The following is a 12,020-nucleotide window of genomic DNA, read 5'->3' as shown; positions in this document are numbered from 1 at the left end:
CCAGCATAGCCCTCTGCTTCAAAGGCAGGGGAGCAAGTCTGATATTTCACTTTCAAAGCAAAGCCAGCATAGCTCTCTGCTTCAACGGCAGGGGAGGAAGTTTGACAATTCACGCATATCCAGCATAGCTCTCTGCTTCAATGGCAGGGGAGGAAGTTTGACAATTCACGCAATTCCAGCATAGCCCTCTGCTTCAACGGCAGGGGAGCTAGACTGATACTTCACTTTCAATGCATAGCCAGCATGGCTCTCTGCTTCAACAGCAGGGGGGAATGAAGAAAGGTGGATCTATATTCAGGCAACAATCAACAAGGACTGAATTGCATAGTCTGAATAAACAGATAAGCATGGGTGTAGCTTGCTTATTGCGGTGGTTAATACCCCTAACTAAATTAAGCTATTTCACTTAGATGCAGGTCCAACACTGCTCTCTACATTAATGGCGGGGGTGGAAGGGAAATAGAATTAAAACAAAAGGTTACTAAGAGCCAAGAGAAACATAAGTATGAGAAAAAAAAGTGCGAAAGCTTGCTGGGCAGACTGGATGGGCCGTTTGCTCTTCTTCTGTCATCATTTCTATGTTTCTATGTTTCTCCTTTCCCTATTTTCAAGAGTAAGATTACTGTCAGGGATAGGAATGATCCCCAGATGCTCCTCTCCTGCTAACACTATCATTCAAAAGGGCACTGGCTGACACAAGACTCCCCTTTGTGTCTCATTCATTCCTAGTGCCACTGTGAGGTTTACCAAACTGTAGTACTCAGGTACCGCAGTTTAGTAAATTCCAAGATAACTAACTCGCATTAAAATGGCACGTTAATGTATCATTTTAATATGGCTTAGTAAACTGGTACCTAAAAGTGATATTATAGAGTTCATTAGAATTTGGAAAAGGATAAAAAATTTTGAATGGAGAGATTGCCAGTGGATAATAGGAAATGTCACAATGTGGGCAGTGGAAATCCTGCGTCTGTAACCCCCTCCCCTTCCCTCCCATACCCGAAAGTAGCTCTCCAAAGACTCATGCTGCTCAAATATTCGATAACGAAAGTTTATTAGTTTGGACAAAATAATGGCCGCAGCCCATAAGCAATACATTCACAGGAATTAGACAATAATAAATTGATACAACAAAAAGCAAAATTAGCCATAATAAACAATCCTGAAACTTGTACTTAGCTAAAGCTGAACTCTTAGTGACCACTGCTCCCCCGCTAACCTGTGTTAATCCCATAATGTGCTGAGGCATATGCGCCCCCTCGGCCGTAGAAGCCGGGGGCTGATGGCGCCATTACTGGTGACCCAACCGTAGAAGTCAGGGTCATTTGGTCCAGTCGCCTCCTTACTCTCACCCCTCTTGGCCATTGAAGCGTCGAGGGTCTGCATTGGGCCGCTGGCCCCCGGAGCTGCCTGCTTTAGTGGCCCGAGGGCCGCCGGCCCCCAGGCCACGACCTACTTAATCTAAAGGCGGGGGTGTCGCTTCTGCTGGTCACCACGCCATGCGCAACGCCAAGGGCTGCGACAGGTTTCTAACTCATACTACTCTTGCTAACAAGACAGAACTCGTGGGAGGGTGGGCGGGAAGCACACAAGGTAACCCGGCGATGTCTGGATCAAAAGGGAAGCGACACCCTCGGACCTTCCCTTTTATCCAGGCCTGCCGGGCCCGCCCCCCCCCTTCCTTTTCCCCCCATACCATCCCTGACTCCTGCCCGCCTTGTCTTCCCCGCCCCCATTGTGCCTCATTCCCTCGTGGAGTTCTTTATTATCATTAAGACTTTGGCAAGGTCTCATTGGAATATTTATTTCACCACTGTGCCAGAATAATGTAGGTGAAATCAATGGAGATAAAGATACTGACAAACCTTGTATGGGGGCTGAAGGGAGCACAGTCCAATGTGAGGTGGAGGGAGCTGACACTTGTGTTAGCCTGCCAAAAGTTTTCAAAAATTAACTCCATCTTAAATGATATAGTAACATTTTTGCAATCCTGGTAAGTCAGGACATGTCAGCACATGTCAGTTTCAACCAACCCATCTTAATTATTCATCAGATGCTTGGCATGCATTTGTATGTTAAATAGCCCATTTACATTTTTTGCATTAGGACACTTTAAGGCCTCATTAACATTAACACAGACTAAGATGGACTAAAGCACAGTTTTGTGTTAACTAATGCAAGCCTTTAACACGTGTTAAAGCATTAATAATCTCACATTAAATGCTTGCATTAATGGTAATGCGCTTTAGTACATAACCCATGTGGAACCCTGTAAAGGTATAGGGCAGAAGAAATAAGGACTGAGTGAGGAGAATAGTGAAATGATGGACAACCAGGTGAAGAATCAGAGACAAAACAATAGAAGTAAGGATAAAATACCATGCGATAGTCTGAATAAGATTAAAAGAAAGGGTAAGTGGAAAGAAGAGAATACTTATATTCCTTTGCTCATCCCTTTCCCCTGCTGGAAGTACATAGGAAAGAAATGTGGCACTTGTGAAGAAGATGTTTTGTGATTTGTGGCTGAGCCCACTGGATGCCTCGTAGAAAGCATTTACTAACATAAAGATAAATTTGAGAATTTGAATTTGAATCAAAGTTGGCCATAGAGGCAAAATAATAATTAAAAATATTTAAAAACTTTTAAAAATATATCCGAAGCAAGAAACCTGTGAGGGAGTCAGTTGGACCATTAGATGACAGAGGGGTTAAACGGGCTCTTAGGAAAGATAAGGCCATTGCAGAAAGACTAAATTAATTCTTTGCTTCCATGTTTACTAATGAGGATGTTGGGGAGATACCAGTTCCGGAGATGGTTTTCAGGGGTGATGAGTCAGACGAACTGAACAAAATCACTGTGAACCTGGAAGATGTAGTAGGCCAGATTGATAAACTAAGGAGTAGCAAATCACCTGGACCGAATGGTATGCATCCTAGGGTACTGAAGGAACTCAAAAATTAAATTTCTGATCTATTAGTTAAAATTTGTATCCTATCATTAAAATCATCCATTGTACCTGAAGACTGGATGGTGGCCAATGTAACCCCGATATTTAAAAAAGGCTCCAGGGGCAATCCGGGTAACTATAGACCAGTGAGCCTGACTTCAGTGCCAGGAAAAATAGTGGAAATTATTTTCAAGATCAAAATCGTAGGGCATATAGGAAGACATGGTTTAATGGAACACAGTCAACATGGATTTACCCAAGGGAAGTCTTGCATAACAAATCTTCATTTTTTTGAAGGGATTAATAAACATGTGGATAAAGGTGAACCAGTAGATGTAGTGTATTTAGATTTTCAGAAGGCGTTTGACAAAGTCCCTCATGAGAGGCTTCTAAGAAAACTAAAAAGTCATGGGATAGGAGGCGATGTCCTTTCATGGATTACAAACTGGTTAAAAGACAGGAAACAGAGTAGGATTAAATGGTCAATTTTCTCAGTGGAAAAGGGTAAACAGTGGATCTGTACTTGGACCGGTGCTTTTCAATATATATATAAATGACCTGGAAAGGAATACGATGAGTGAGGTTATCAAATTTGCGGATGATACAAAATTATTCAGAGTAGTTAAATCACAAGTGGATTGTGATACATTACAGGAGGACCTTGCAAGACTGGAAGATTGGGCATCCAAAAAGGCAGATGAAATTTAATGTGAACAAGTGCAACGTGTTGCATATAGGGAAAAATAACCCTTGTTGTAGTTACACGATGTTAGGTTCCATATTAGGAGCTACCACCCAGGAAAAAGATCTAGGCATCATAGTGGATAATACTTTAAAATCGTTGGCTCAGTGTGCTGCTGCAGTCAAAAAAGCGAACAGAATGTTAGGAATTATTAGGTAGGGAATGGTTAATAAAACGGAAAATGTCATAATGCCTCTATATCGCTCCATGGTGAGATTGCACCTGGAATACTGTGTACAATTCTGGTCGTCGCATCTGAAAAAGATATAATTGCGATGGAGAGGGTACAGAGAAGGGCAATCGAAATGATAAAGGGGATGGAACAGCTCCCCTGTGAGGAAAGGCTAAAGAGGTTAGGGCTGTTCAGCTTGGAGAAGAGATGGCTGAGGGGGGATATGATAGAGGTCTTTAAGATCATGCGAGGTCTTGAACGAGTAGATGTGAATCGGTTATTTACACTTTCGAATAATAGAAGGACTAGGGGGGGGGGGGCATTCTATGAAGTTAGCAAGTAGCACTTTTAAGACTAATCAGAGAAAATTCTTTTTCACTCAACTTACAATAAAGCTCTGGAATTTGTTGCCAGAGGATGTGGTTAGTGCAGTTAGTGTAGCTGGGTTCAAAAAAGGTTTGGATAAGTTCTTGGAAGAGAAGTCCATTAATTTATTTTATTTATGTATTTATAACTTTTATATACCGGCATTCGTAAAAAAAAAACATCATGTCGGTTTACAGACAACTGAGAAAGGAAATTACAATGATAGATGGAGGAAGGATAGGAAGTTAAAAGGTGACAACTTTACTGTAGAGCCAACGGGCGCCACAGTTATTAAATGAGATTACATGTGGTTAACCAGGTTGGACATAAATTAATTATATACAAGAGGCGACAGAGTGGGGGGTAGCGCGGGGTGGGGGATGAAGCGCATAGGGGAGGCGGGGTGGGGTAGGAACTGTACAAGGGGGCAGGTGGTGGCGATGGGAAGGAGAGGTGGTGACTGAATATCAGGAAGCCGTAAAATGGATGGGGTGGTGAGGGAGGGAGGGTGTGTAGGGGGGCGGGGGGACACTGTACTAGGGAGAGGGAAATAATGAGTGTTGAGGAGAAGTCAAATGCTAGGGTTGAGAGGCGTTGGGATAGGCCTGTTTAAATAACCAGGTCTTGATTCCTTTTTTGAATTGATTAAGTGAAGGTTCTAGTCGGAGCTCGGTGGGGAGGGAGTTCCAAAGGGTGGGGCCGGCGATGGAGAAGGCTCTCGCTCTGGTGTTTGTGAGGTGAGCAATTTTGAGTGAAGGGGTGTGGAGGGTGCCCACAAGGGAGTTTCTGGTAGGACGGTTGGCCTGGTGGAAGTGTGGCATATCTTCGATCCAGGGGGAGTTATTTTTATATAGCGTGTTATGTATGATAGTAAGTGTTTTGTATTGAGAGCGATAGGTGATTGGTAGCCAGTGGAGGTTTTGTAATATGGGAGTAATATGATCAGTCTTTCTTGAGTTTGTAAGGATGCGAGCCATGGCATTTTGTAAGATTTGGAGGGGTTTGATTGTGGAAGCTGGAAGGCCTATTAGCAGTGAGTTGCAATAGTCAAGTTTTGATAGTATAGTGGTTTGCATAACGGTACGGAAGTCATGTGCGTGGAGGAGAGGCTTAAGTTTTTTGAGGGTTTGGAGTTTATAGAAGCCCCCTTTTAGGAGTGATTTGATGTGGGATTTGAAGCTAAGTTGTGTATCTAAGAGAACTCCTAGATCTCTGACAGTGGACGGAGGTGTGAGATTTTGTGAAGTGTTCTGTTGCAGTTGGTGAATGGATAAGCTGGGTTGATTAGTAATAATTAGGATTTCAGTTTTTGAAGTATTGAGTGCAAGGTGTAGGTTGGAAAGGAGGGCGTTGATAGATGTGAGGCATGTCTCCCAGAAGTGCAGGGTTTCGTTGAGGGAGTTTTGGATGGGGATAAGTATTTGTACGTCGTCAGCGTACAAGAAGAATTTTAGTCCCAGTTTGGATAATAAGTGGCAAAGAGGGAGAAGGTAGATGTTAAAGAGGGTGGAGGAAAGGGAGGAGCCCTGGGGTACGCCTTGTGAAAGAGGAATGTGTGTGGATTCGGATTTATCAAGTTTGACTAAGTACTTTCTGTGGTCAAGGTAGGAGGAGAACCATGATAGGGCTGTGTTAGAGATGCCTATCTCTGCTAAGCGTGATATTAAGATTTTGTGGTTCACCGTATCAAAAGCTGCTGAGATATCTAAGAGGGCTAGAATGTATGATTGGCCGTGGTCCATGCCTTTTAGGATGGTGTCTGTTATTGCAAGTAGGAGCTTTTCCGTGCTTTGGTTTTTGCGAAAGCCGTACTGGGCGGGGTGGAGGATATTGTTATCTTCTAGGAAGTCGGTAAGTTGTGTGTTGACCACTTTCTCCAGAATTTTAGAAATAAAAGGTAGGTTGGAGATGGGCCTGTAGTTTGCTGGATCATTTTGGTCGAGGGTGGGCTTTTTTAGTAGGGGCTTTACGATGGCGAGTTTAAGCGGGTCGGGAACCGTCCCGAAGGTAAGGGAGCAGTTTATGATATCCGCTAACGGTCTTGCTATGACGGAAGGGATAGTGAGGAGGAGTTTAGATGGGATGTTGTCGGCGATGTGGGTGGCTGGCCGCATCTTTTTTAATGGCTATTAATCAAATTTACTTAGGGAATAGCCACTGCTATTAATTGCATCAGTGGCATGGGATCTTCTTAGTGTTTGGGTACTTGCCAGGTTGTGGCTTGGTTTGGACTCTGTTGGAAACAAGATGCTGGGCTTGATGGACCCTTGGTCTGACCCAGCATGGCAATTTCTTATGTTCTTATAAAATAAACCTGGAGTTGGAAATCAAATGCACAGCAATGTTTTCACTTTCTGGAAGAGCTTCAAGAATACTTACTGCATTCAGTCTTGTTACAGCAGGGATTGTCTGGATTCAGCACCCGAATGGGTTCAAAGCCCTCTTTAGTGCAAAGTTCTGCCGTGGGCTCCATACAAATGATTGGCTCACAGTTCATTTCGAAGTTGTTATCACAGTAACAGTTTTTGCAGTTGCTTATCCAATAATCACCAGGCTGTAATTTTAAGCAGGAAATATATCAACATAGCTGGTTCACAAATTCTACCAGGAAACAGGAGATGGAAGGTGGCTGATAGGGAAAAGTCATATATATATTGCTCTGAAAGACATATTTGTTGCAATATTTAAGGTGTATAAAGTAAAACTGAACAGGAAAAGTATTTTCAGTATATAACAACCAAAATCATCATACTTGCATGATGATTAAGTTGAGACATCAGAGAGTTACTAATGACATATGGGGACACCAGTATCCATACTGACCACCAACAACATGATCACCTCAACCACTCTCTCAAATTTCAAAACGGCAACAGCATCAGAAATTGAAGCGATCCTCAAAAATATCAAACCAGCCATGCACCCGATTGATATCATGCCAACAAAAACACTCCTCTCCATTCCTACAAGGATTGCCACTCCCATTACTAACATTATCAACAAATCTATATCGTCTGGTGTTTTTCCAATGCAACTCAAGCACACAATTATAAAGCCTACGCTCAAAAAATCTGACCTGGATCCCTCAGAACCTGCCAACTATCGTCCAGTCTCAAACCTCCCTTTCTTGTCTAAAATCATAGAGAAAGTCATCAACAAGCAACTCACAGACTTTCTAGACGAAAATCTATTACTCTTCCCATCACAATATGGTTTCCGTAAGAACCATAGTACAGAAACCCTTCTAATGTCACTCTCAGATTCAATACTAAAAACCCTTGATTCTGGTCATTCTTACTTACTGGCTCTTCTTGATATTTCTTCTACATTTGACACTGTCAACCACAATACCCTCCTTTCCCGCCTCTCACAAATTGGCATTGCTGGCACTGCCCTATGCTGGCTCCAATCTTTTCTGAAGGACAGGACATACAGTGTCAAACTGGACTGCCATGTTTCGAAACCCAGAAAACTAGCACAAGGTGTTCCACAAGGATCCTCTCTTTCATCTACACTTTTCAACATATACCTCTCTCCCCTCTGTCGACTTCTGGTGAAACTGAATCTCCCACATTTCATATACGCAGATGACGTACAGATCCTCATCCCTATCAACGATTCCTTATCTAATGCTCTAAAAATTTGGGACACGGCTCTGGTGGAAATTAAAAAACTACTTACTGAAAACTTCCTAGCAATAAACACTGCCAAGACAGAGCTCCTCATCATCACACCACACAATAACATCTCCTTTAACCCTACTCAACATTCACCATCAGTCTCTCTCAATTTACAGCAAGTCCGCAGCCTCGGCGTTATCATTGACAATCATTTCTCCTTAAAGAAATTCATCACGGCTACAATCAAAAACGGATTGTTCAAGCTGCATACTCTAAAAAGAATTAAACCGCTTCTACGTCCACATGACTTCCAGACAGTGTTACAAGCTACGATATTGTCAAAACTGGACTACTGCAATGCCATACTACTAGGTCTCCCTAAAAACGCAATACAACCATTACAGATGCTGCAAAATGCTGCAGCACACTTACTCACCAATACTCACCGCCATGAACACATTACACCAGCTCTCATGTTCCTTCACTGGCTTCCTGTAGCATCTAGGATATTATTCAAAGTACTCACCCTCATTCATAAGTCGATCCATAACCAAGATATGCAATGGTTCTCCGATCATTTTACTTTCCGCACATCAAAGAGACCAATAAGAAAAATGCACCAAGCTAAACTCGCTTCTTCTTCGCTTAAACACATAAAACATGTTGCTACAAGAGACCGCTCATTCACTATTGCCGGAACCAACATCTGGAACAAAATGCCCACAGACCTGCGTCTAGAACCCTGCCATAAGAAATTTAAGCAAAACCTCAAAACCTGGCTGTTCGAACAAGCTTACACTCAATGATCATCTCTTCTTCTGAAATGCCAATTACTTGTTCCTGTTTCTCTGATCCATTGCCACTCACCTATTCTATATATTTTTTTTTTGTTTTTTCTCGCTGCTAAATTTAACTTTATCGGTCTCTGATCTCCCGTTTATTATTAGACTTGCCATTAACTATGGATTTTGATTATCATTGGTTGAATTGTTTTTGTTATTAATTTGTTCTTAATTGATTCATATTATTTCCACTTTATTTCTTATTGACTGTAAAGCTTGTTGCTGATTTATTGTTTATTGTAAACTGAGGTGATGTTATTAACGTGCCACGGTAGGCGTAACAGATTCACGAGAAGTATTCAATAATCTATTCTTGATGCAATGGGAGATGAAAAGTAATGTAGTAGAAATTCTGATGTACAAAGATTTGTGCTGTGAAAAGCATAACAAAGTGCAGGGCTGTGTGGCTTGCACTAATATTTCCTGAATATTTAGGGCATGGCCATAGTTTGCCTTGAAAAACGTTTTGAAAAATATTCAATATACATATCCTGGAATTAATACCTGACCCACATGGATATCAGCAGACAGAAGTGTCTGTTGCAAGGATCTCATGAAGACATTATTTACAGATCACTAATATTAACAAAAATGGTATCTTTCCAGAGGACACAAATCATCTCAGCCACCATGGCTCATCTGCTCATGATCAAGTGGAAAGTTCACTAATGTTAATCAAATTAATATTTTGATGAGGGCTTTATTTCCCAAAGGAGAATGATTTCACAAGTCTTTTTTGGGTCATAGAACATTTCATTCTACAGAAACAATACTCTGTGGTTCCCTAGTTTTTCCACTCTTGGCCTATTGCTTTGTCCTTGTGATATTCTTGTTGAGGTTTATAAATTAAAACCACAAGATGTCATGTTTTGTTTTTTTTAATATTCTTTAATTTGCTAGGTATCCCAGGAAATTTATGGTTTCAGCTCCCTTTCTTATTTTCCCTGGAGAAGAAACATTTCAGTGGCATTAATGTGCCACTAGTTTGCCACTTGGCTCAGGTTAATCCTGACAAGTTCTAGTTTCTCCCTCACCCCTTCCACATCTATGGTATTGTTGTCATTAGAACATAAGAAGTTACCATACTGGGGCAGACCTAAGGTCCATCAACCCAGCATCCTGTTTCCATTAGTGGCCAATCCAGGTTACAAGTACCTGGCAAGTACCCAAACATTAAGTTGATCCCATGCTACTAATGCCAGTAATAGCAGTGCTATTGTTGTGATTGGGCTCAGGGCCTAGTCGATGGGAGAGCGTGAGCCCTTGGGTCATGGCAGAACCCCAGGGCAAGGCTCCAGGTACATGTTGTGGTTAGGCGAGCACATCCAGGCATGGGCTGGGGTAAAGTTTAGAAGCACTTGGAGACTTGCCATACTTGGAGACTCTGCTGAACCTGCACACACAGGAGTGAAACCCAGCAATGCAGTGCTGGATTCTGGGGTAGCCCTTCGGCCACTCGATAGCACTTCTGGACTTGCTGTTTGGGAATGGCTTGTATGTCAGGACAGGTAGAGATCGAGGACAAAAGGTGACTGGAAACATGGACATGATGAAGGCACTGAAGACTTGAAACTTAGATGAAGGCACTGAAGACTTGGAAAATAGACAAAGACACTGGTTCTGGTTTAGGTTCAAATGAGCCCTGCACCACAGCGCGACCTACACAGCCCAGAGGCTGGTCGTGGACCACGCTGAAAGTGGAGCAGACTCTGGACTTGAGACTTGGACGGAAGCTGGAACATCACTTGGAATGAGGAACATCACTTGAAACAAGGAACAAGGAGATCCACTGGCTGGACAAGCTCCACGAGACTGGAACTGGGAACAAGACTAGGAACTTGGGACTTTAAAAACAAAGATGGACTCCGAGAACTTGTCCCAGAGAAGACGGACTTGGAGACAAGCCATGTGCCTCGAGGCACCCTACACAATCTGCTGTGGCTGGTCACAGATGTCACTGGCAAACCTGGAGGACAGATGAGAGAGATGACCTGGAAAGCAGGACTTGGACTGGAACATCAGGAACTTGACTGAAGACTTTGAAGACTTGACATCAGGAACAGGCGAGGACTTGACATCAGGAACAGAAGATGCAGGGCCCGTCAAGAGACCAGGAGCATGGAACAAGAAACATAGAGGGGCTCTCACATAGAACATGAAACATGAAGACCTTGAAGAAGCGAAGAAAAGGAACTCCAAAGATGCCTGGAGCAAAGAGCTGGTACAAGGACAAAACAACTCCTTGCGAAGGCAACAATGGACTGGCAAAGAAGCTCTTTTATAGGGCTGCAGGCATGACATCATCAGGGAGGGCCATGGGGCTTTCCCCACCGTGGTTCCTTTAAATGGTGAGCAGAGGCATGCGCACGTGCATAGGAGAATGTCAGGTGGAGGAGTGGCGTCAGAGGCAGGAGTGGCAAGGCGGTGGCGTTTCCAGTCCGCATGGAGGAGTGGAGGCTTGGCATCCGGCCATGTCGGGCGGTCACAAGGAAAAGCAGAGCTTCAAGCCGCACCAGCAACAAGCAGCGATGGGAGGTGAGTAAGCCACTCGCAGGCTTCCACGAGCAGCAAGTGCAACAGTATCCCCCTCCTCAAAGCCCCCTCTCTTCGGCTTCAGAGGAAACGAAGTTATACTTATACCAATGGTGAAATTAAGGGTCAAACACAGGATCTGAAAATGCTTGGTTTCAGGAACTGAAGCGAGGAATCATAGAGAACAAACTGGAGAAACACGCGACTGTAGACTGGATGAAGACAAATGCAAACTTGGATGAAGACACAACCAAAGACAAAACTGAAGATGCACGTTTAATTTATATGATCCAGGTATACTGGTCCAATTTCTTAGGTTCTCACATGACTATTACCGGAATGAGGGTCAAATTAAAATTGTGTCCTTATGCCACTCTAGCAGTGGCAGAGTTTGATTAGTTGTTAAAGAGTCATTTATTTGAACCTTCAGTGGCAGGTACAGACCCATAATAGAGTAAGCCAGATTGCAGGACTTCAAACAAGTTGGTTGCGGGAGGAAAGATGGTCCTTAAAAGAGAGATCATTTTGTTAGTCACCAAGAGACACTTACTGCTCCGGAGTTACTTCACCTGCAACTACAGCTTCAAGGGAAACTTTGATAAAATGAGAAAAATTGTTAGAAAAAAACTGAAAGGAGCAGCTACAAAAGTAAAAAATGTCCAAGAGGCGTGGTCATTGTTAAAAAATTTGCTTGACTTAACCTCAAACCAGCCTATCTGTTTAATGATAGGAAACTCGTCCCACAGCAAACACCCACAGTTATCAAGGACACACTTCCTTATTCCAACACAAATTTTT

At 42.9% G+C, this 12,020-nt stretch overlaps 1 protein-coding gene across 20 annotated transcripts in view; it reads right to left on the bottom strand.

Moving 5' to 3' along the window:
• LOC115079098 (mucin-2-like) overlaps positions 1-12,020 on the bottom strand; it is a 221,251-nt gene that overhangs the window by 42,326 nt on the left and 166,905 nt on the right. For all 20 annotated transcript variants that reach the window (XM_029582159.1, XM_029582171.1, XM_029582164.1 and 17 more), the window contains one exon: positions 6,608-6,782. In XM_029582159.1, coding sequence (XP_029438019.1) covers positions 6,608-6,782 — 175 coding nt within the window. The remainder of the gene's footprint in view (positions 1-6,607; positions 6,783-12,020) is intronic.

Source organism: Rhinatrema bivittatum, chromosome 17, assembly GCF_901001135.1.
Source record: "Rhinatrema bivittatum chromosome 17, aRhiBiv1.1, whole genome shotgun sequence".
Lineage (NCBI taxonomy): Eukaryota > Metazoa > Chordata > Amphibia > Gymnophiona > Rhinatrematidae > Rhinatrema > Rhinatrema bivittatum.
This window is presented reverse-complemented; position numbering and strand designations above follow the sequence as displayed.